The 26,790-nt window shown below is 35.4% G+C and overlaps 1 protein-coding gene across 5 annotated transcripts in view; it reads right to left on the bottom strand.

Moving 5' to 3' along the window:
• Nucleotides 1-26,790, bottom strand: part of C1HXorf58 (chromosome 1 CXorf58 homolog) — a 68,024-nt gene that overhangs the window by 31,332 nt on the left and 9,902 nt on the right. For 2 of the 5 annotated variants that reach the window (XM_074214241.1, XM_074214240.1), the window contains exons 2-5: nt 26,485-26,615; nt 4,596-4,695; nt 1,579-1,685; nt 1,373-1,484 (exon numbers count right to left, since the gene is read on the bottom strand). In XM_074214241.1, coding sequence (XP_074070342.1) covers nt 1,373-1,484; nt 1,579-1,685; nt 4,596-4,695; nt 26,485-26,597 — 432 coding nt within the window. In that variant the 5' untranslated portion in view covers nt 26,598-26,615. Of the gene's footprint in view, nt 1-1,372; nt 1,485-1,578; nt 1,686-4,595; nt 4,696-6,074; nt 6,171-26,484; nt 26,616-26,790 lie in introns of those variants that run through there. The other 3 variants (XM_074214243.1, XM_074214244.1, XM_074214245.1) reach the window with 3 other exon arrangements.

A 26,790-nucleotide genomic window follows, 5' to 3' on the forward strand; every position in this document is an offset into this window, starting at 1 on the left:
CCACTCCAATATCTTTGCCAGGAAAACCCTGGCAAAAAAAGGGGTCATGGAGAATTCACATGACTGAACACCAAAAAAGACTAGTCTGGGATTTTTTTTTCCCTTAAAGACAGGCAAGCTGCCCTGAGTGTGGATTGATTCAGGGCTTGAGCACCATGTTGAGAAGTTTCTTGAGTAAGTATTATTCAGATTCAGTGGCTGGCCCAATGTCATGCAAGACATTACAGGTAACACAATTTATTGAGGTATGTATCCTAGGAGATAAAGGAAAATATATCTAAATAAAATTGTGGTATATATCCCATCCTTACCATGTTATTGTAAATTATCTACTTAACTGTTAGATGTAACCAACCAGCTACTTTTAAATGTTATAAACTGGCCTTGATTTTTCAGATTCAAAAGTGGAATGAAACAGGACATCTGTAGACCATCAAAAAGTCCACAAAGAGTTTTACTTAGCCATAGCATTCAAAGGATGCACAACAAAGATACAGCACTGGTGGACATAGTCACCTACAATATGCGAGACTCTGTGATAAATGCTGGGCATACAGAGGCAAAAACCAAACCCAGCCTTCAATGAGCTTAGCCGAATATATAGGTATCAACAAGATATATTCAGGATAAATAGGAAAGAATTTTAAAAAAGATGGAAAGCAGAGAATCAGGAGGGGTAGAAAGTGGAATTGAAGCTAGAACTTGGATCTGGGAAGCCAGGGGATGTGGATGAAGATGAGAGCATTTTAGGTATGGAAGATAGGCAGAAAGGATGCCAGTGTCATTGGCAGATACATAAGGTAGAAAAAAGACTGAAAATGTAAGGAGTAGATTATGAAAAGCATGGAATGTCAAACAAAGGATTATATCTTTGATATTAAAGGTGATTAGGGGAGAGGGGAATGAGGGCAGATAGGAAGATTGGAAAAGAAGGGGGAGGAAGACAGGTTAAGAAAAATTCCAAATGTTAAATAGTTTAAGCTAGTAGGGGATCAACAAGCTAAGATAGCTGTGGTAATTCATACAGTAGTGAGACAATCACTATGCCTGAAGGTCCTTAAATACAAAACAGGCATCTTTTTTTAGCAGCATAATCCTTATGTTGTTTAGTCCTTAGGACAACTTCCCTGTCTTATAGGGGGAAAAAATCCACCTTGCCTCCTTGGAAGACAATGTTTCTACCACACTGAAGATATGACAATGGTTAAGTCATTTAACCGCTCTGGTTTTTTGTTTCTTTGCTAGTAAAATGCTTCCAGCTCTAATGACCTATCATTTTATGATTCTAAAAAGTTATGATTATGATATATCAATTTATGATTCTAAGAAGTTATGATAGATTAACAAAAAAAAGGATATCTTAGTAAGTCACCTCACTCGACGGCCTCAGTGTATTTTTTCCACTGAAATACTTGTTCCCATGGCCTCCAGTGTGAAGAAAAATTTTAAACACAATAAAAGGTGGAAAGTTGCTACCACCAAATCTGAAAAAAGACTTAAAAGTTAGTTATAGGGCTTCAGATTAGTGACTCTGTTAATTTAACTCAGTCTTTAAGTAAATGAACACATGCACATTACCTGAATCTAACTTTACACTGCACACTAGGATCTCTTACAAGAGCGGCCTCTGAAGGACAGACCTTCTTCAGTATCTCATGAGTTACACAATTTTCCTGAAACAGAAACTACTGGGATTAAAAATATCTATATCTATATCTATATCTATATCTATATCTATATCTATATATCCTAAATGTGACTAACTAAATATAGCATGAGATATTTTTTTCAGTTTTTTTTTTTGGCAAGGCACACAGATAGCTAATTATTAAGTATCTGAGGCCGGATTTGGACTCAAGTACTCTTGACTCCAGGGTTGGTGCTCTATCCACTGGGTCACCTAGTCACCCCCTATAGTATGAGACTTTTAAAGTACTTTAAAGTTCTTGATTTCAGAAAGGTATTCCTTCTACTGATATACATTGCAACTATCTAAATGTGTCCCTTCAGGATTTACTGGGACCAAAAAAATCCATCACTATGAGGCCTTTTGATGATGAGCCTTTTGCAAAAGTATATGTATGTATAACTTTTGGTATTTCAGATTTCAGATCTAACTATATCTAGAGTACTTTTAAAGTGCCAATATAAATTATGTAGATAAATTATCTCTATTCAGATTCATCTAGATCCATATAAACAGTTCATTCTAGGAACATATTCTCAATCTTCCCTGCTTGAGTAGTACTTTTCAGTGCTTGGTCTTCAAGGACATAGTCATTGAAAAGCCAAGATCACCTCTCTACTTTGACGAATCATCTGATTTTTTCAGTGGCAGATAAGCTTAGACAACACTCTAGAAATCCATCAAGATGTGGGGGGACATCTATCAATACCAATTGCAACCTATTGAATCTTTCCTATTCTATGTGATTCTTCTCCATATCTTTCACAAAAGATTAACTCAGTATCTTTATATCATTGGTGCCACTGCAACCAATTGTGTACCTATTTAACTTTTCCTCTGACTACATGACTGGTCACATCTTTTTACAATCATATATTCCCTGATGATTACAAGCTGTGGGACCTTGGCCCAGTCACTTAACCTTGTATCCAGGGTCATCTCCTGATTCATGTCTGGCCACTGAACCCAGAAGACTCTGGAGGAGAAAGTGAGACTGGACACTTAGCACAACATCTCCTATTCAAATCCAATACACTTGCTATTCATGGCATTACTTCTCTGATGTCATGGTCTTTTCCAAGAAGAAAGGACAATCATTATCAACATCATTTCCTAATGGTATCATTTATACCACTTAGTAAGCACTTATACCCATCATATAGCTATATCTCCACTGACTTTTGGGTTATCCATAATGCTTTTTTTTTTAGGTTTTTGCTAGGCAATGGGGTTAAGTGGCTTGCCCAAGGCCACACAGCTAGATAATTATTAAGTGTCTGAGACTGGATTTGAACCCAGGTACTCCTGACTCCAGGGCTGGTGCTTTATCCACTACGCCACCTAGCTGCCCCTTCCATAATACTTTTTAAAAGAGATTTTAGTGTTTGAAGATCTGCAATTTTCTTTTTTCTTTTTTTTTTGAATTTTACAATTTTCTCCTCCCCCCCATACCCCACCCCAAAAGAAGGCAGTCTGATAGTCTTTATATTGTTTCCTGATCTGCAATTGTCTTAGCATTATTGGGAGAAAACTGTTAGAGAAGTTTTGGTGTCAGGGCGCAGCTTTGTTTTGTTAGGTTCACTCTTCTGGGTCACTTGCTAGGTAAATGTACTGATATACTTCCTTAAGGCACTGATAACTCAGTTGCATACTCTTGATAAAACTGATAATTATCATCTATTTGATATTTCATTTTTGGGTTGTTTGGTTGATGTTTCTCAACATTTATCCATAGCTAATTCTAATTCTCTTTAGACAATAAGAAGTTACTACATGGAAATCTTGGACAAGCAAGATTTCTCTACTTTATGTTTTATATATGATAATGTGTGATAAAGAGAATTCATTCTATTACTTTTAAAGATTTTATAAACATCATGTCATATGTTACATAATTTTCTGAATTTGTTAATAATATTCATGTAACCTAAATTATAATTTTATAAAAATTAAAGCCCCATATAAGACAGTTAGGTACAATATATTAATATTTTTGCTAAAAGTTTTGTCCAGCAGATTAGACTGTGAAGAAATCTACTGTTATCAATACCAAGTCTATTATTTCTTGGACATTCTTCTTCTAATGTAATATTAATAACAAACTTCTGGACCTATAGGCTATCTAAACAGGGTGTTTCAGACTTCAACACCATCTTCTGAAGCTATCAATATTTTCAATTGTTTATGTTGTAACTGTCTCACAATTCTTTTGGAACAGAGTTTAAAAATAAATGTGGTCCCAATTTACTAAAAACTCAGTATTCTTTTAGGAACAAATAGCAAATATAAATGCTAATTAATAAATATTCACATATATACATATCAGAAGTCTCTAAGGAGACAAACTCAAAACCCTATGTTTTTAGATCATATTGATAGAAGGTAGAAGACAATGAATACCCTCAATAAATACATCTTTGAAATGCAAAGAATAGCAAGTCAAATAGTGAAGCATTAATAGCAACATTATGTGATGATCAACTGTGATGGACTTCCTCTTCTCAGAAGTACAATGACCAAAGACAATTCTGAAAGACATGTGATGGAAAGTACCATCCCTATTCAGAAAAGGAACTACGCTAAATGCAGTATAAGTCCAATGCATACTATTTTCAATTTTTAGAATTTGTTTTGTGTTTTTTCCTTTTCTGATTCTTCTTCTTTCACAACATGATTAATATGGAAGTATGTTTAACATAGTTAAACATAGTTTAACATAGTATAACACAGATCAGATTATTCCCCATCAAGGGGAGAGGGGAGAGAATGGAGGGAGGGAAAAATGTGGACCTCATAACTTTACAAAGAAATGAATGTTGCATTTGTTGGAAACTATCTTTGCATGTAGTTGAAAAAATAATAATTTTTTAAAATGTCTAATAGGTGAGGGGGAAGAATTGGTACATACCGCTGCACAAATTGTATGTTTTAAGAGCTGAAACATCATTTTATCCATATGAGAAAACCAAGCTCTTTGGATCACTTGAGCAGCCTGGGATTTTTCAATTCTAAAGGAAAAAATAAATAAATGAACAAATTTAAAGCAGATAATGTTCTTTCCTAAAATTTTGGAAACTAGAACCTTGAATTCCTACTGTTTCCCCCCTCAAAAATACAGTATTTTGGAGTAGCTTTTTGGGCTTTGGTATTTGCAGACCTGAGCAAAGGAAAGAGGTGGAATACTGGAAACAATCATTAACTTTTCTCTTATTATCCTTCCTAAGCTCCTAAAATACACTCTTCAGAACTATTATAAAAATTATCAGTTATAAAAAGTAAATCAGAATAATTAGATAACCTTTATTATGTTTTCTAAATCTCCAAAGATTCCTAAAGTGATATAGGTTATTATTAAGCCAACAGTATTGTCCACTTAGTACAAGTGCTTTGAAGATTATAAGTACAATAATTCTAAATTTCCCCTTTTTTGGCTAGACCTGTGATTTTATCAGTGTGAAACTCCTACCAAAGCAGATCCAAACCTCCTCTGTAACTAATAGTCATTGAGAACTCCCTGAATCACAGAGGTTAAGTGATTTGCTTAGGATCATATAGCAAATGAATTTCAGAAGCAGGACTTGAACCAGACCCTTCTGATACCAAGGCCAACTCCCCTAAGTGCCAGGCTATATAACACAAGTATCAAACCCACAGTACTCCTCAAGGAGGGTAGGCAAACCAAATGAAGCTGTCATTAGGAAATGTTTAACAAAACAGAAATATACAATGGATCAAGAGATGATGTTAATATGTGGCTTTCTAATCAATATACTGCCAACAGCGACCCTTATGTATGGATTAATGGCCTCATTTTTATTTGAGTTTGACTCTGCTGCCATATTACATGATTCCAAGTTGCAGGTGAAACTTCTCCACTTAAAAGCTTTACAAATTATAACACACTCTGAGGAAAGAAAAAAACCACCCCCTCCCCCCATTGTCTCTCCAATTCCCAGGTTTCTCCCTCCTAAAATATGCTTATGACTGGTTAAATCAGAAAAGTGAACCTGAGTGCTAGCCACTGGTTTCTGAAGTGGCTGATGCTGTTCCTAAGCATGAACAATAGCAATTTTGTTCCCTCCTTTCATCAATTACCCAGCCATGACTCCAAATGAAGGGACATGTTAAAGATTGTATTTCTAAGCTTGGTTGTTTTTTTGGTTTTTGCAAGGCAAATGGGGTTAAGTAGCTTGCCCAAGGCCACATATCCAGCTAATTATTGTCTGAGGCCAGATTTGAACCCAGGTACTCCTGACTCCAGGGCTGGTGCTCTATCCACTGCATCACCTAGCCACCCCAAAGATTGTATTTCTATATCATTCCTATCACCAGAAGTCCCACAGCAACCATCACTGGATCAGCCAAAGAACACCTAAATAAAGGGCACCTTTTAGAAAGCTCTTGAGGCTTGTCTTGCCCACCCTAAGTCATCAGTCAAATCTAAAGAATGCTATAAGAGGTTTGTGAGGTCACACCCTCAAACACTAGTATTCCACATTATGATTAGAATTGGTTCTAGACACTTCTCCATTCTCTAATGTCTACCTACTGAGGCTTCATACTAATCATACTAATAGAATAATATTCTAGTCTACCTCCAAACTTATTGAAACATCCTTCTCATTGGTTTAGCCACCTTTTCCCCTTTCTAATTCCTTTCTGGCACCCTTATCACTATTCCATTCAACCCTATTTCTTTCTTAGGCTCAATCTACAGAACTCTAAGAACCCTGGCTCTTTTTTTAGACATATAGCCTTGGATTTTTTTCCCTGTGCATTCCTTTTCACTCTTAACTGAAACTTGGCATTTCCTCTGATACTGCCATATTCCCTCTAACCCTCTCTAATGGAAGCCATTCTTTCCATAACTTGAAGGGAAAGTGAAACCCGGGAAAGGGCTGCCTTCTTCTCCCCACCAACATACAGTCAGAAAAGAAAGTAGTAGGCAAGGGGAGATAATGCTATTGACCCCAAGGATAAGTTTTGTTCCTGTACTTTATCCCATCACTTTTGATCATATACATAGAAGAACAAAGATATCTCAGAGTCAAGAAACTATGGAGCTTCAAACCCTGAGAAACCTTGCTATTTTGGTGGAAGGGGAGACTCTAAGTGGATTCTGATTAGTTATTATATAACCATCAGAAATTAAATGGGAAGCCACAAGGAATTTCTAACCCTAAGCCAGAGTAAAGCCTTGAGAGAATTTTTCTCTTTGGCAACTAGGAAATACAGGTGAAAAGAGAGATATAAGTTAAATGTCTCTGATTCGATAGGTCTCATTTTGAAACTGTGATCCAAAGAACCTGGCCTCTGATACCCATATTCCACAAAGGGCCTGGAAAAACGAGAGGCTTCCTTATGAGAGAAAAAGCTAAAAAGGTTTTCCCTAGTCTGATAACTTGGGTGTATTAAGGGTTTATGGTCCTTTTTGTTAAAGCTATTTGCAAAAAAAGTCTCTGGAAGGTAGTTAAACTAAATGAACAACTGTAGAACCCACTTCCTTCTATTACTGACAATTTTAGCTTTGGCCAGATGGAAGCAGAAATTAGCAAATTAAAACAATTATGAGATATCACCTCACACCTATCAGATTGGGTAAGATTACAAAAAGGGAAAATGATCTATGCTGGAGGAGTTCTGGGAAGATTGGGACATTTATGCTTTGCTGATGGAGTTGTGAACTGATCCAACTATTCTGGAGAGTCTTGCCCAAAGAACAATAAAAACTGTTCATAGCCTTTGACCCAGCAATTCTAATTCTAGGCCTATATCCAGAAGAAATCACAAAAAATGGGAAAAGTCCCACATGTTCCAAAATATTCATAGCAGCTCTTTTTGTAGTGGCAAAAAATTGGAAATTGAGGGTATGCCCATAGTTAAACAAGTTATGGTACATGAATACTATGGAATACTATTGTTCTATAAGAAATCATAAATGGTCAGACTCTAGAGAAGCATGAAATGAATTACAGAATCTGAGCAAAGGGAGCAGAAGCAAGAGAACAATGTATACATTAACAAAAACATTATGAGATGATCAACCTGATAGAAGCAGCTCCTCTCAGCAGTTCAGAGCGCTAGGACAACCCTATTAGTCTGCCTACAGACATGCTATCTCCATCCAGAGGAAGAAAAACAAAACAAAACATACCCTTCAGAATCTGATAAACACCACATTCACTTTTTAAATAATTTCTCTTATGTATTTCTTTCCCTCAATCCTGATTCCTCATACCAAAAATGATTAATCTGTAAATATGTTTAACACAAATGTATACAATATTCACTTGACTGTGCTGAGGGGAGAGGGGTAGGAAGGGAGGGTGGAAGGAAATTATGTAACTTTAAAATTTTCATATATATGTGGATGAATGTTCAAAAGTTTCCTAACATGTATCTGGAAAAAAATATGAACAAAAAAAAAAGAAACTAGCTTTACAGCCTCAGATCCTGGGGAGATATTCTTGACATGTGACCAGCAGTGGCTGTGGACTACTGGAGCAGTGTCCAGAAGAAGCTACATAAGACTAGTAGAGCTAATGCCCAGCAGAGATTATATACTCCTGGCAGAGACTGCATGCTACACAAGATCAGTGAGGAACAATATGAAGACATCAGAAGACACCATCAAGTCTGCAACTGGAGCAGTAAGTAGTCCATGCATGAGCCCTAGCCATTTGTATATGGTGGCCATTTGTTTTCCATGTATATATCCTTACATGCACATATTTTCTACATGTATGACATACATATACCTTTTTGTATTCATTCTTCCCACTGATGATATAAAAAGCTGTTTCAATTCATGGAGGAATTCTGCTTTTCTTACTGTTATCCCATTAAATTTCTTTGGGCTGAATTGTGATTCTCCACTCAAATCCAACTTTAATTCCAGCTGCCAAAGTGACTTTCCTAAATCATAGTTTTAACTATATCTCGGCACTCCCTACTCCCACTGGAACATGCAGAACACATACACGTTCTCTCTCTTTCTCTCTCTCTCTCTGTGAATTCCAGTGGCCTGGAATTACCTCCTGGATCAAATATAAAGACTTCTCTCTGTCATTTAAAGTTCTTCACAACCTAGTCTTTTCTAGTATTCTGTCTTACCATTCCTCACACATGATATTCCTTGTCTCTTCTCCACTGTCTTTGCACTGACTGTCTCCTATACCTGAAAAGCCCTGCCCCCCCCCCCATCTCTGCCTTAGTTTCCTGGTTTTCCATTAAGGGAGTTCAAAAGCCTCTTTTCTTCAGGAGGTCTTTCCTGGTCTCTTCTAGCTGTTAGTGCCTTCCCCTCTGAGACTATCATATACTCTCTATATAATTTTGATGTGCCTAGCTATTTACATGGTATCTCCTTTATTAAAATGTAAGCTCCTTGAGGGCAGGGACTGGTTTTGCTTTCTTTGTATCATCAGTGTTTAGCACAGTGCCTAGCACATAGTAAACACTAAAATACTTAGTGACTTGACTAGTATATACATATATATATATATATGAACTCATTAATATTTAGGGGCTCATTGAAGTGTGGTTTTCAATGGATGTATATCCACAAAATAACTTGAAAAAAGAATCCTCCTCTCTGGAATGCCCACTATTAAAATAGGAGTAGATGTCCCCATATACTACATACTCCCTCAAATCATGGAACTGGTGAAGTTGATGTATACTTCATTTTTTTTTGTTTTTTTGCAAGGCAAATGGGGTTAAGTGGCTTACCCAAGGCCACACAGCTAGGTAATTATTAAGTGTCTGAGACCAGATTTGAACCCAGGTACTCCTGACTCCAGGGCCGTTGCTTTATCTACTACTCCACCTAGCCGCCCCTTATACTTCATTTTTGACAACATCTACAAGTCCTTTTCTTTCCCATCTTCCATTCTTGATAGCCTTTTCTCCTTCAAAGGCATCTTTTCCTTCAAACTTTCTGATTCTCCAGTTAATGCTTTAATACTTCAAATCACCATTGAATTTCTTTATATGTGAACATATTATATTCTTTTTCATCCCCACCCCTTTCCACTCCACTCACAATGGAATGAATAGTGGAATGTAAATTCCTTACAAATAGTAACTGTTACATCTTTATCCGTAGGGTACACAAGCATAGTGAGGTATCCTTAGCCTCTAGCATAGAACCTTGGACATATTAAGTACTTTAAAAATGTTAAATTGAATTTAAATGAAAAAGTCTTCATGGAAAAAAAAGAATTTGATTTGGATCTTGAAGTATTGGTATGACTTCATTAGGCAAAGATGATGGGGAAGGGCATTCCAAGTACAGATGTGGGGAAAAAAGCACAAAAAATGCAATGTGAGTGAGGTTAACAGTATTTTTTTCATTATTTTTAGTTCTTTTAAAATTAAATCTAGTAGCAACAGAAATAAACATTTAAGCACACAAACAGGGAAAAAAACATTTTTTAATGTCTATGGATTTTAACAAGATATGAATATTTGTTCTATTTGTCCATAGTCCCCTAGGATTCTTTTTCCTTCCAAATATTTTGTTTATTGTTGCTATAATAGCAACAATGTGAGGTCAATAACATAGATATTTCCAAAGAAGAACCAATAAAACAAGAACTGATTAGATGTATGGTATGTCAGAGCATCAAAATTAAAAAAATGACAAGTGATTTTATACATGGGAAAATGGTTGAACAGGCATACCACTGACAAAAAAAAAGAATTTAGAAGTGAAATAGGCTTGACAGGGACAGTAATTTATATTTTGGACATACTAAATTTGGGGTACTAAGATGACACTCAGATGTAAATCTCTTATAGGTAATTGGATAAAAGTTCTGAACTTAGAGAGGTGAAATCTAAAAATATAGATTGAGAGTCAGCCAAGAATTGATAACTGAAGCTACTTGTGAATGAAATAGCTAAGGAATCTTTGTCCTTCGTTTTTGAAGGAGATTGTGACATCAGGGAGGTGATGCCATGACAAGCATATGAACTGGATTTGAGTAAGGGGATGTGCTGTGCTAAGTCACCAGCCTCACTTTCTCTCAGGGACCAGAAATGAATCAGGAAAGATATGAGGCAATCAGGATTAAGTGACCTGCCCAAGGTCACACAGCTAACAAATGTTAAGTGTCTGAGGCCAGATTTGAACATAGGTCCTCCTGACTCTAGCATTGTTGGTCTATCCATTGCTAAGGGATGTAAAGAGTCAATAAAGGAAAGTCAAGAACTGAATTCTTTGGAACAAAATGATAAAAGTTTGGGAAGAAGGGAAGAAATGATGAGAAGGCAAAATTTTCTAGATATCGCAGTTTTGTCCTCCTTTGGGTTTGTTTTAATATTTTTATGGTATCATTGGGAGTGCATAGGGTGTTCAGGAAGTCCTCTGGTGTGAGGGTTTGCCAAGTTCTTTTCTTTTTTTTGCAAGGCAGATGGGGTTAAGTGGCTTGCCCAAGGCCACACAGCTAGGTAATTATTAAGTGTCTGAGACCAGATTTGAACCCAGGTACTCCTGACTCCAAGGCCGGTGCTTTATCCACTATGCCATCTAGCTGCCCCTTGTCAAGTTCTTTTCAGGACTGCTCATTCACCTTTGCTGTCTACTTTTCACTCAACTCTTACCTCTGACTCTAAGAAGTTCTGGCATACATAGTGGCCACACCCCATTAAAAGCATTTTGGGAATTGAACTAAACCAGTTTGAGGATAACTGATAGGCCTCAAACCTCGTGCTGAGATAGGGAAATGGTGACACCAAGCATATTAAGATTCCCCCTGGTAGAATGGGTGAAAAACAATTTATTCCAATGGTGCCTTAGGTGGCTGAAGCAGACAATGTGGAATGCTTGGAGCTTAGTCAGACACTGAAGATGCCAAGGTCCACTACATCCTGGGCCATAGCCAGTTCTAACTTTTGTCTTACCACTGGACTTTAATAATTGTAATCCATTTCACAACATCATTCTGTGATATCATTGGATCTCTTTGAAAAGTGAAGGATGAACAATTGTATCACTGAATTTTTGAACTCCATATCCTCCAGTCTTCATTTCGGCTATGCTACTGCTTTGTTAAGATTAAGGTTAAGATTGTGTTAACAGGGGCAGCTAGGTGGCGTAGTGGATAAAGCACCGGCCCTGGAGTCAGGAGTATCTGGGTTCAAATTCGGTCTCAGACACTTAGTAATTACTGTGTGGCCTTGGGCAAGCCACTTAATCCTGTTTTCCTTGCAAAAAACCTAAAAAAAAAAAAAGATTGTAATTAGATTTACTGCAAAGATTTTTTTCCCTTCTCTGTCTCTTTAAGCCCCCCCCTTTTTTTTAGGTTTTTGCAAGGCAAATGAGGTTAAGTGGCTTGCCCAAGGCCACACAGCTAGGTAATTATTAAGAGTCTGAGCACGGATTTGAACCCAGGTACTCCTGACTCCAGGGCCAGTACTTTATCCACTAGGCCACCTAGCCGCCCCCCTTTTGTTGTTTTTTAAATTTATTTATCATGTTCTAACAGGACTGACTACTGACTGAAAGCTTGGCTGTTATATGATTACATGCAGCATGCTTGGCCTGGTGCAACTCCCACATGCAATTCAGAGGATGCATATCTTGTGGTAAGAAAAAGCTTTTAGACTGGCTCCTGATACAGAATTGATAATGCTTATCAAGGGTCCCAATGATGCAACCTTGTTCTTCCAGTTGAGCTGAACTAAAAGGAGGATGGCCAACTTGCCCACACTCAGAATCTTTCAGTAGCCAGTAACCCCAACTTCTGAGGGGAAGATGGCCTTTTTATACATGACCTCCCACTCAGATAGCTTGTCAGATCTACCTTGAAGACACTAAGGGAGACAAAGAAAGGAAAGTTAGAAAAATAGAATAAAAAATAATAAGAAATAAAAAAAAAAAACCAGGGTTCTGTGGAATGATCAGGAAAGACCAGAGTTCATATTGTAAGACTCCCTCTCCCTTGTGTCTCTGAATATAGTCTAAGAATATATCAGCTTTTTGGGCTTTTAGTTCATACTTTTACCATATTTGGTTTGAAGTTTTAGTGGCATTTTCCACTTGCTGTTGTTGCTGCTGCTATTGTTTTTCCCAGATAAATCACTACTTAGCTTTTATTGTGAAGATGATTTTGGGAATTCAAATGTCAAATTTTAATAAAATGACATACATCAAAAATAAATATTAACTTCTGAGGCAGCTAGGTGGCACAGTGGATAGAGCATTGGCCCTAGAGTCAGGAGTACCTGGGTTCAAATCCTGTCTCAGACACTTAATAATTACCTAGCTGTGTGGCCTTGGGCAAGCCACTTAACCCCATCTGCCTTGGAAAAAACCTTAAAAAAAAAAGAAGTCTTGCAGAAGTAAAATTAACACTTATTGGTAACCAACTGAATATGGGGAGTAGGGTAAAGGAAAGAGTCAAGGATGACTCTTAAGTTGTGTTAGAGCCTATTCCAGCTATAGGCAAGTCACTGCTTATTCCGCTTATAAATGTAAGACATCCAGATAGAATTACTGAACAAAGGTCCTAAATAGCTTCTAACATGCTTACTGTATTCATATGGCATGCTTTAGAGTGTGGATTCTGATTTTTAAAAACAGAATTTTACAGCATGAGCAAACTTTGGCACCTTTGTTCTTTGTATAACCCCTGACCTGTTCAGTCATGGCCATGAAGAACTGGATCACATCTCCATGCGAATAGGTCCCAAATCAGCTATGAGAGGAGTCTCATTTTTCTCCCCACTTTTCTTTCTTTTGATCAATTAATTAATTAGAGTACTCAAAAAATCCCAAAGTATCTATACTTGGAAGGGTAAATAATAAATAAGAAAACGTATCTAACATGTCAGAGATAACTTTTTATTGAATTTTTAACTTCAGTTTCAAGTTCTCTTCCTTGTTCTGCATTCATTGACAAGGCAAGAAATATGATAGCCATTATACAAAACATATTTACATATCAGCCACATTCCAAAAGGAAAAGAAAAAAGAAACAAAAGGAAAATCTGGGAGAAAAAAGATTGCTCCAATGTGCAATTTGAGACATCAGTTCTTTCTGGAGGCAGATAGTACTTTCCATCACAAGTCCCTTTTGGAGTATGTGGCAGAGTAGATTAAGGATAGACTACAAGTTGTAGAATCAGCAAGACCTGAGTTCAAATTTGACTTCAGATGTTTAGCTAGTGTGTGATCCTGGGGTAAATCACTTAAGTTTATGTGTCTCAATTTCTTCATCTGTAAAATGAACTAGGAGAAAAAAAATGAGCTAGAGAGGAAATGCCAAACCACATCAGTATCTTTGCCAAGAAAACTCCAAATGGAATCATGAAGAATTGAACATAACTGAAAAGACTGAAGAACAATTTTATTGATCAGAGTTGATTGTCTTTAAAATACTAAAGTTTTTCAGAGTTGGTTATCTTTAAAATATTGCTGTTATTGAATAGATAGTTTGCTGGTTCTGCTCAATTTACTTTTCATCAGTTTAAGTCTTCCCAAGTTTTTCTGAAACCATTCATTCTTACAACACAATAGTATTTTGTCATATTCATATACCATAACTTATTCAGCTATTCCATAATTGATAGGCATCCCATAAGTTTCCAAATTTTGTCACCATAAAAATATTTTTCTGGTTCTTTTTTCTCTTTATGTGATATCTCATTGAGGTTCAGACTCAGTAGAGTTATTACGGGGTCAAATGTATGCACAATTTTATAGCTCTTTGTTCTCTAGAATGGGTGTACTCCTTCATAGCTTCACCAACAATGTATTAGTATGCCTATGTTTTCAAATTCCCTCAAACACTTGTCATTTGCCTTTCTTGCCATTTTTAGTAAATCTTATGGGTATGAGGTGGTATCTCAAAGTTGTTTTACATTATGTTTTTTCATTAGTGATTTGGCACATTTTTTCATATGACTAAACATAGCATTGATTTCTTCCTCTAAAAATTGTCTGTTCATATCCTTTGACCATTTATCAAACGAGGAATGGCTACCGATTTATAAATCTGGCTTAGTTGTCTATTTGAGAAATAAGATCTTTATCAGAGAAGGCAATGGGGTTAAGTGGCTTGCCCAAGGCCACACAGCTAGGTAATTATTAAGTGTCTGAGGCCAGATTTGAACTCAGGTACTCCTGACTCCAGGGCCGGTACTCTACCCACTGTACAACCTAGCCACCCCGGTCTTTTGGACATTTATAACATCATTCATAAGCCATACAAAAATTATCAACTTAAAAATTAGGCTGCTATAGTCAAATATTTAACTAATTCACCTCTAAAAACTCCTAGATTTATTGAATTTTATGTCTTGGCTGAAGTTCTCATGCCAGCACCAGATTAAATGATTTTTGGGGGCCATAGGCTGGACTCTCCCCTCCCCTCCCCTGTGGGAGTCTAGATGAACTATTATTTTCTTTTTTCTAGCTCTGCAAAGGAATTCATTGTTAAATTCATATAGAATTAAATAATTATATTAGACAGTATTGTCATTTTTATTATATTGATTCTGTCTCCCTGTTAGCAATTAATATTTTTCCAATTATTTAGAGGACTGCCCAGCCTTACTTTTAAAAGTTTTTATTGAAACAATATACAATATATTTTGATTTGCAATTTTAGTGAGGGCTCTGTGGTAGCTCAGCTTCATTTACTAAAGTATTTAGTAAACCCACAGGCAGTTGCATAAAATCACCCTGCTGGCAGAGCAGGTCACATTTTGGACAACCCTGACTAAGATCTGTCTTTGTGTGAAAATGCTTTGGGTGAAAAGTTCATATATATGGTTCCTTTGTCTGTCTTGACTTTTATTAGGAATGTAAAAAATCATATTGGCCTCACTAAAAATTGTCTATTATCTGACCTCAAATGGACAAGATAAGCCCAGGCCTAAGTACACAAACTGGCTGGGAAATGATTAGACTTGGGGAGAACTGGCTATTCTCCTAAGTATAAACATTGTTTGAGGTATTTTTTGGATATCCAGTTCACAGAGTAGCAGCAGAACATCTGCAGGGAATATCTGTGCCATGGACACAATGTTCACTTCATTGATGATGTGTTACTTTATGGAGAGACTAAAATAGATGTAATTCAATCCCTACATTTGTTAATTAAACATGTGAAGAGCAAAGGATAGGGAACTAATCTTTCTAAAATTCAGAGTCCTACTGTGAAAATGTTTAGGTATACAATGAAATTAATGTCATAGAAAGATCCTCCCAAAAACCAAACAGAAGATCATAAACTTTAGTACTCCTAGAAATGAACAAGAGGCACAACAATTTATAGAACTTTTTGGATATTGGAGAAATCATATAACACACTTAGGATAATTATTGTGACATATATATATATATATATATATATATACATATATATATATATATATATATATATATATAAAGTTACTAGGAAGAAATATGAATGGGGGGCAAACAAATTAAGGCCCTTGAAGAAGCTAAAACTTAGGTGTATATCTGTATTATTTATATAAACTTGTAAAAATTGTAAAGAAGTACAATTTAAATTTATGACCCACGTCCCTAGTAGAGATGAGAAAATTGGAGATGGCTAAGAGTCTAGTATTATAAAATGAAAATGGTATATTCAAAACACAGCAAAATCAGAAAATCTGGGATGTCTGCTCTTTATGAGAAAGTGGTAGAAGCACCTAGTGAGGGAGATGGTGGTTTTATACCATCCTTGCCTACAGATGGTTCACTGATGGTACAGCTAAATATATAGGATTAGAAGGCTTTTGGAAAGATGTCACTTTTTTAAATTAATTTTTATTAAAGATATTATTTGAGTTTTACAGTTTCCCCCCAATCTTACTCCCCCCCCCACCATGGAAAGCAATCTGTCAGTCTTTACTTTGTTTCCATGTTGTACCTTGATCCAAATTGGGTGTGATGAGAGAGAAATCATATCCTTAGAGAAGAGACAAGAAGTCTAAGAGGTAACAAGATCAGACAATAAGATATCTGTGTTTTTCTAAATTAAAGGGAATAGTCCTTGAACTTTGTTCAAACTCCACAGCTCCTTATCTGGATACAGATGGCACTCTCCTTTGCAGACAGCCCAAAATTGTTCCTGACTATTGCACTGATGGAATGGGTGAGTCCTTCAAGTTTGAACATCACTCCCTTGCTGCTGTTAGGGTGTACAGTGTTTTTCTGGTTCTGCTCATCTCACTCAGCATCAGTTCATGCAAATCCCTCCAGGCTTTCCTGAAATCCCATCCCTCCTGGTTTCTATTAGAACAATAGTGTTCCATGACATACATATACCACAGTTTGCTAAGCCATTCCCCAATTGAAGGACATTTACTTGATTTCCAATTCTTTGCTACCACAAACAGGGCTGCTATAAATATTTTTGTACAAGTAATGTTTTTACCCTTTTTCATCATCTCTTCAGGGTATAGACCCATTAGTGGTATTGCTGGGTCAAAGGGTATGCACATTTTTGTTGCCCTTTGGGCATAGTTCCAAATAGCTCTCCAGAAGGGTTGGATGAGTTCACAGCTCCACCAACAGTGTAATAGTGTCCCAGATTTCCTACAACCTTTCCAGCAATGATCATTATCCTTCCTGGTCATATTGGCCAATCTGAGAGGTGAGAGGTGGTACCTCAGAGAAGCTTTAATTTACATTTCTCTAATAATTACTTATTTAGAGCATTTTTTCATATGGCTATGGATTGCTTTGATCTCATCTGTAAATTGCCTTTGCATATCCTTTGACCATTTGTCAAATGGGGAATGGCTTCTTGTTTTAAAAATATGACTCAGTTCTCTGTATATTTTAGAAATGAGTCCTTTGTCAGAATCATTATTTGTTTCCCAATTTACTACATTTCTTTTGATCTTGATTATATTTGTTTTATCTGTGCAAAAGCTTTTTAATTTAATGGAATCGAAATCATCTAATTGCCCTTTGGGAGTAGTTCCAAATAGCTCTCCAGAAGCAGCTCCACCAACAGTGTAATAGTGTCCCAGATTTCCCACAACCCTTTCAACAATGATCATTATCCTTTCTGGTCATATTGAAGGCTGTCTCTTTTAATCCCCAAATGGGACATACCACATAAAGTGAGGGAAAAGGAAGAAGTAGTCACTATTCAGAATTAATGACTGTATATCAAGTCATAAAGGAAGAACAGACTAAAGAATGTCACATATTCACTGACACATAGGCTGTAGCCAATGGATTAACTACCTAGAAGCCTCATTGGCAACACATTAGCAAGCACAAAATAAAGATATTATGGGGAAAACCTTTGTGGGAGGATATATAAGAATGGGTAAAGACCATGTCTTATATTACTTACAGTATTTCATGTTGATATGCTTTCTAAGAACACTACTATAGAAACCACATACAATGCACAGGTTGATGAATTGGTGAAAATTGCTACTGCAGCAAATAGCAAGTCTGATCTCAATTTGGTTTCTTGGTCTCATGAACCATCACGACATATTAGAGAAAAGGGAACTGGTTGGCTCAAGCGCAAGATATGTCTTTACCTCATTCTTCAATTAAAGAGGCAATTCAAAATTATACAATATGTCAGCATGATTGGCAGCACCCCATGCCACAAAATATTACTGCATAACTGTCTAGAAGAACACTACCAGCTCAAATTTAGCAAACAGGATTCCTACCCGTGAGCAGAGGATGACAATTTATCTGTTTTGTTGTTGACAGATATTCTGGGTATTAGTAGTTTGTGCTTTTAAGAGAGCAAACCAAAATTAATATTCTGGAAATTATTACTCTATATTATCCAACCCCACAAGAAATTAAGAGTGACAGTGGTTTTCATTTTAAAGGAAAAGATATTAATTTTGCATAAGTAATAACATTGACTAGATCTATTATATATCCTACTACCTATAAGCAGCTGGTCTAATTGAAAGAGTGAATGGATTATAACAATAAAAATAAAAGAAAACATCAGGAAATAATATGGATAGTGGAAAGATAAACTGTACTCTATATTGAGCATATTGAAAAATAGATCTGATGAATTATCTGATGAATGATGAACCCAAGGCTACAGAAATAATAATAGCAGAAGGACAAAACCATACCATCACCCTTATTACCCAGGTTGTCTCAATGTTATTAAAAAGGGAATCTAAATAACAGCAGACTGATGATGTTCTTAATGTGGATGATAATCTGGTTGCCTGGCAAAAAGACATCATAGACAACACTCTTGCACATCAGGGAGTGGCAATAGTGAATATGGGACCTGTTAATTGCTGAGTTTGTCAACAACACCCTCGAACATGGACACTCCCTTCTACTGCCCAAGAACTTGTAAATAAAACTATTCCTATGTCATAATACTCTTCGAGATGTGCTACACCTCCTGTAATAACCCCTGATTAGACTACTCTTAAGTACACTACTTGTTTCCTCTCTAGTGCACGTTCTTTTAATGTGTCTTATCTTTAAGGATTATTTTAATTTTTAATTGTGACAAATTGAAAGTCATCAGATCTGGGTCAAGAACAATTGTGAACTAAAATTAGGAAAAGGAAATGTTCAAAGGAGTGAGTATATTTTGAAATATAATTAAACAATATAAAGGGGAAAATGCAAGTTGTTTGAAAGACTTATAAAGAGAATAATGAAAGGGTTGCAAGGAAAAATGAAGAAACATAGAGAAGATTGGGGTTTTTTGAACCAAATATAAAGTATATATAAAATTTGAACCAAATATGAATGATATAAATTTAAAGCAGTTAGTAAATAAAAATTTAAAGTGTATAAAACATAAAGCATATAGAAAGAAGGTGTGAACAGGTTTGGCCTTGTATAAATAAAAAATACTGGTTTTGGAAGTTTTGAAAATTGATTTAAAAATCAAGATAAAAAAAGAAAAGAGTATTTAGAAAGCTATGAATCTGGGCGGCTAGGTGGCATAGTGGATAAAGCACCGGCCTTGGAGTCAGGAGTACCTGGGTTCAAATCTGGTCTCAGACACTTAATAATTACCTAGCTGTGTGGCCTTGGGCAAGCCACTTAACCCCATTGCCTTGCAAAAAAAAAAAAAACCCTAAAAAAAAAGAAAGCTACGAATCAATAGATAAGCTATGAAATGTCTTCTGGCATTGTGTAACCCATATTTGTGCTAAATTCAGATGTGTGCTTAAAAGTAATTGGGTAATTTAAAAGCTTAACATTAGTTTGCCAATTTATAATCTCTGGCAGTGAACTGACTAAAAATTAAAAAACCCCAAATATGAAATGTTTGGGATATATAGCATTTGTGTTAAATTGTGTTAAATTGTGTTAATTGTGTTAAATATAGCCCTACAGCATTAAAATTTTAAAATCGAGATATTGGGAGCAACTAGGTGGTGCAGTGGATAGAGTAGAGTACCAGCCCTGGAGTCAGGAGGACCCAACCTTAGAAACTGAATTACCTAGCCGTGTGACCTTGGGCAAGTCACTTAATCCCAATAGCCTTGCAAAAAAAAATCAGGATATTGTGTAATACCATTTCGAATATAGATTCAGGTGTAATTAAATTAAAATGCAAAAGATTTATGTCAAATGTTAGTGTACATCATCAAAGTTTCATTACAGAACCTTGCCACTCTAAGCACCTTTCAATTATGAATGTGTATCTAACACCAATCATAAGTTTTCCTGAGAACTTTATATGTATATATTGCATGTGAAAATTGTATTGCTAGTCATTTACTTCAGTCACTATGAGGGGCTGAATGTATTGGGAATGTAAAAACTCATATTCTTCTCACTAAAAGTTGTCCATTATCTGACTTCAAACTGACAAAATAAACCTAAGCCTGAGTACCTACTGGGGTTGGGAAATAATTGGGAAAAACTGGTCAATCTCCCTAAGTTTAAACATTCCCTTGAGGTATTTTCCCAATGTCCAGTTCCTGGGATCCTGAAAACATTCCCCAAAGCAGATCATAGGTCCTGATAGAGCCTAATTTAAACTGGAGACCCAGAGCAGGGGTTTAGATGCATAGCTCAGGACATTATGAGACGCTGGAGGGCTGTGCCTGGGGCTCCCTAGCCACATGAATCTAGATGTTGCTGTTCTCTCACAGGTGAGAACTGATTGTATAAGTTAACCTAATTGTAACAGGTTATGACTGATTGTACTAAGCTGATTTTATTGTGACTTGTGATTTTACTCAGACTTTTTCTTTACTGAAACTTTTTTATGTACTTATTAAACTTAATAACTTTCATAATCTGAGACTTATAGTCATTTCTCCTCTGATATGTACCAAAACTAAATACAACTGCAACTACCTATTGCTTTGTGACACAATACTATCTGCAGCCATTTTAAGTGTAATTTCTTTCTATATCTTCCTGCTGGGTTGTTTTGGGGGGGAGGCAGGAGTGGGAGGAGATACACAGAAATGTTGATTTGTTTGTATATTTCTCTTACATCCTGCAACCAGGTTCTCTTAAGCACAACATACTAAGTATACCATCATCTGCAAAAAAAGTGATAGTTACCTCCTTGTGGGTTATGCTTATTCAATTTCTTTTGTTTGTCTTTATTGCTGTAGCTAGCATTTCTAGTATAATACTGAAAGAAATGGTATTGTATTAATAAACATTCCTGCTTCACTTCAGATCTTTTGGGAAGTTTATTTCAATTATTGATAATACTGGCTCTTGTTTTAGATAGATATTACTTATCTACGTTTTGCTAATTCCTATCATTTATAATATTTTTAACAGGAATGGGGGTTCTATTTTGTCAAATGATTTTTTTGCACCTATTAAAATGATGGTGTGAATTTTTTTTTGTTAATATGGTCAATTATGCTTATGATTTTCCTAATAGTGAACTAGCCCTGCATTCTGGTATAAATCCAGCCTGATTATAATATATAATCTTTGTGATATATTGCTGCAATTTCCTTGCTAGTATCTTATTTAATTTTTTTGCATCAATATTCATCAGGGAAATTGTTTTAGTTTTCTTTTTCGACTCTGGTTTAAATGTCAAGACCAAATTTCTTCTTTACTTATTTTTTCAAATAGTTTATATAGCATTTAAATTAATGATTATTTAAATATTAGTAGAATTCCCTTGTAAATTCATCCAGGCCCTCCCCCCCCCTTAGGGAGTTCATTTATGGCATATTTCTTTTTCTAAAACAGGGTTATTTAAGCATTCTATTTTCTATTCTGTTAATCTGGATGATTTATATTTTTATATAGTCTCCCATTTAATTAAAGTTTGTCAGTTTCATTAGTAAAGAATTCAGCAAAAGAGCTCCCAATAATTACTTTTATTTCATTTTCATTGGTAGTAAATTCATCTTATTCCTGATAATTTGGTATTCTTTTTTAAAAAATTAAATTAGTCAATGATTTATGTTTTAGTCAATGCTTTTTATAAAATTAACTTCTAGTTTTACTTGCTAGTCTAATGGCTTTTAAAATTTCAATTTCGCTAATTTTCTTTTGAATTTCAAAATTTCTGTTTTCAGAGGTTAAGGTGTTGGTATTTTAGATTTTTTTTGGTTGCATGTCCAATTTTCCTCTTTTATTGATGAAAGAGCCTACATATATAAAATTTCCTCTTAGTACTGTTTTGGCTACTGTAAGCAATAAATGTTAAGTTTTCATACCTGTACACGTAATCATAAGACAGACAAGGTCAGGATGATTTAAGAGTTAACTTTTCATAACTACTTGAAGAAACATTTAATCATGATTAGATAAGGTCATATAAAGAAGTTTGCAGTTAGAAAAGACAGTAAAAAGTGTGTGTGTGTGTGTGTGTGTGTGTGTGTGTGTGTGTGAATAACGGGGGTCCTAACTTAGCAATGGCCTAAGAAAGAACTGCACCTGTTTAATAAAATTCATACATATTACTAGGCATGCCCTTCATAAAATTAAGCTTCATTTACATAATATGGGATACATGAAGAGGAGAAAAGAATATATTAAGGAAGGGTGTAGTAGGAAGATTGTAACCAGTAAGATTATAACCCTGAAGAGAATTAGAACTCTTGCAAGGGAGGGGCTGAAGAATTGTATCATGCTAATCCCATAAAAACCTCATTTCTGTACCCAGTGCTCTCACCTCTTTGAGAAGTGGAGCCCATTTCTGGCCAGAACTGTAGGATTTCTCTAAGTTCTTGCTACAATAAACTGCTGATAATTAACTGTGTCAAGCATGTTTCTAAATAGCTACATCCCACAAATTTTGTTATCTCACTGTTGCCTTTATCTTTAATGAAATTACTGTTTTTTATTATTTGTTTTTATTTTACCCATTCTTTAAATATTAGGCTGTTTAGTTTATAACTGATTTAGTTTATAATTGGAATAAACTAGAAACCTTCCTTAAAAGATCTGCAGTGAAGCAAGAATGTTCATAAATACCATTGCTATTCAGTATTATTCTAGAAATGCTAGCTATAACAATAAAGACAAGAAAAAGAAATTGAATAAGCATAAGCCAACAAGGAAACAACTATCATTTTTTGGCAGATGATATAATGGTATATTTAGAGAACCTATGTTTCAAAGGTCACTTATTGAATATAATTTTTATTGTACTCTAATCAGAAAAAAGGAATATGTGATAGCTATATTTTTCTGCATGTTTTCAATTTTCTCCCTAATTATTTCATTAAAAAATTATAAAATATTTAAAACTTATTTTTGAACTCTTGCATCATATCTTCCAAGAATTCTAGTTGAATTTGTGCCCAAGTTTGTTAATTTTATTTGAGGCTTTGCTTCTAGACATTTTGGAATCTTTCTCTTCTTTTGAATTTTTATCTTTAATGTCCCTATCACCATGAGAGCTTTTTACATTGAGATTCCTTTTGTTTGTTTGTTTGTTTGTTTATGCTTTTAGTTTAATTCTTGACTTCAGCCTTTGTTGGGTTTAGGCTCTATGCCCTTGTGAAAGGAAGATTTATGTTGGTCTTGTCACTACTTTTTGAAGGGGCTTGGGATATTGATTGTTCGGTTATACCCAATGACTGTCAACTGGTACCTGTAGCTGCACTAGATGCACCCTCTGTCTGATTTGAGACCTTCTGTCACCCAAAAACACAGCCTCCACCTGTGCAGAAGTCCTTTATATGGTGTGCTCCTGATCAGAAACCATGCTCAATATTCACAAATCTCTCACTCTGTCTCCCTATGTCAACCTGGGTTGGGAAAAAAACTCAATGTACTGTTTTCTTGAATTTGCCCATCAGGATTAGTCTAGTACATTTTCTGTCCTGGAGGATTTGGTAGCTGGGGAAAGAACTTGTACTTCTTTCTGTTACTTTGCCATCTTGGTTCCATCTCTCAAACTTTGTTCCTGTTGAGGGTATTACTATCTTTGAAGTCATTCAGGACTGCATTTTTGGTGTTATTTATGGCACCAAAGTGTCAAAAGACTCTTAATTCTCATCCTAAATAAACAATTCATTGCCCTAACTTATTTTAGCCTTCACAATACTTCTTGTATATATCATAGCCCTTTCTTTCTACTCACATAGTGACCTCCCTAGTTCAGGCTCTCATTATCTTTTCTCTAGTCTATTATAAGTCATTTAATTGATCTCCTTACCTAAAGTCTTCTCCCACTCCAATCCAAACTCTACTCAGCTGCCAAAGTAGTTTTCTTTTTTGTTTTTTGGAGGGGGGTTAGGGTTTGCAAGGCAATAGGGTTAAGTGGCTTGCCCAAGGTCACACAGCTAGGTAGTTATTAAGTGTCTGAGGTTAGATTTGAACTCAGGTCCTCCTGACTCCGGGGCTGGTGCTCTATCCACTGAGCAACCCAGCTCTCCCAAAGTAGTTTTTTTTTTTTTAAGATTTTTGTAAGGCAAATGGGGTTAAGTGGCTTGCCCAAGACCACACAGCTAGGTAATTATTAAGTGTCTGAGGTCGAATTTGAACCCAGGTACTCCTGACTCCAGGGCCGGTGCTCTATCCACTGCGCCACCTAGCAGCCTCCCAAAAGAGTTTTCTTAAAGCATAGTTTTAACTATGTCATTCCACTGATAAGTAAACTCTAGCTACTCTATATTTTTTCCAAGATCAAATGTGAAGCCTTCTGATATCATTTAACACTCTTTTTACACTATTCCCCTCTATAACCAAATATAGTAACTAAGTTGCTGTTTCTTATACACAACCCTCCATCATCTCAGTGTTTTTTCACTAGTTATCTCCATACTTACTGTGCTCTTCCTCCTCACTGGTGTTTCTTATTTCCCTGGCTTTCTTCAAGTTTCAAGTTTGAATCTCCTTTCTTTTTGTTGTTTTTAATTTTTACAAAAGGATATTTATTTCGCTAATATAACAAGAAAAGAACAAGTATTTTTCCCTTCAATGCTTAGGAGACACACTTGTTTCTATACCCCTCAATTTCTATGGAGTGGGCTCACTCTTATTAGTTTTTGATTTTTTAAAAATTTTTCCAATTACATGTAAAAAGTGTTGAAAACTTTTTTGTAAAATTTTCTCTCATTCTTCCCTTCCCCCTTCCTAAGACAGAAAGTAATCTCATTTAGGTTATACATGCAAAATCATATTATACATGTTTGTATATTAATGACACTGAAAAAAATCAAATCAAAAGGGAAAAACCATGAGAAAGAAAAGACAAAAAATGAATTTAAAAAGTGAAAACAGGGGTGGCTAGGTGGTGCAGGAGTACCTGAGTTCAAATCCAACCTCAGACATTTAATAATTACCTAGCTGTGTGGCTTTGGGCAAGCCACTTAACCCCATTGCCTTGCAAAAAAAAAAAAAAAAAAAACCCCTAAAAAAAAAGTGAAAACAGTATGCTTCAGTCTGCTTTAGACTTCATAGTTCTTTTTCTGCATGTGGATGGCATGACCCATCACAATTTTTTTAGAATTGTCTTTGATCACTACATTGCTGAGAAGGACTACACCTATCATAGTTGATCATAGATTGTTGTTGCTGTTAAGGTAATACAATATTCTCTTGGTTCTGCTCACTTCATTCAGCATCAGTTTATGTAAGTCTTTCCAGGTTTTTCTAAAATCTGCCTTTCTCCAGAATCAAATGTAAAACCCTCTGGTATCATTTAGCACTCTTCTTACATTTCAATACAATTTCAATACAATATAATAGTATTCCATTATATTCCTACACAATAATATTCCATTATGTTATATCTCACCGAAAGCAGTTTTCATTGATTATAGCCCTCTCCTCAACTCACTCAGTTTACTGCCTCCTGCTCTGAATTGCCTTTCATCTTCTCTCATATGTGTATATGTATATATATATATATATACATATATATATATATGTATATCTTGATTGTATCCATTTATATACCCCAATAGAATGTGAACTTTTTTAGTGTAAGAAGATGACTTTTTTTTATTCTTGGTACTTGCCACAATTATTTGTTATTTGTGCAAGTCCCAATGTCATGAGTCATGGTCCCAGTAAAAGAGTTCTATATGATCAAGAAGTGTCAGATTTATTGTTTTTAATATCTCCTAGCATAGAATCTTATATATAAAAGACACCTGCTAAATATATGAATCAAGCTGCATACTATTACTATTACTATATATGAGAAAAACAAAAGGTATGAGATTGTTATTTTAATTCTCTTATGGAGATGGACACAAAAATTAAAGAGTTCAAATTAGTTCAAAATTAAATTTAAAAATAAATATATGATCCATCCTTAAGCACGAGATCTTAAAAATATTTTGAGTCATCTGGGATGATGACATAAAGAAACTGATATAAAAGCCAAAATGTATACATATTCAAGTCATTGAGTGCTTACGCTTTAAGGTCATCTAGTGGTACAACATCTGATAAATTTATTTCCTGAAATTCAGCTGCTATTTCTGAGTCATTTGAGTCTTCATCCAGTTCATCTGATCTTAAGGATGACATTTTTCACAGTGTAAAAATCTAAAGCAAAGAAAAATAACTTAATTTCCATTTCAATACATTGTTTGAAGCCTAGTCAAAATAGCTTGTGTGAAATATTGATAAAGCAAATTTCAAAATTCTTAAAAAGCAAAGCAAAGATTACTTTTAAGACACTACTAAATTTATATTATTTCACTTAATAGAAAACTGAATC

The sequence above is a fragment of the Macrotis lagotis genome, chromosome 1 (assembly GCF_037893015.1).
Source record: "Macrotis lagotis isolate mMagLag1 chromosome 1, bilby.v1.9.chrom.fasta, whole genome shotgun sequence".
Taxonomy (NCBI): Eukaryota; Metazoa; Chordata; class Mammalia; order Peramelemorphia; family Peramelidae; genus Macrotis; species Macrotis lagotis.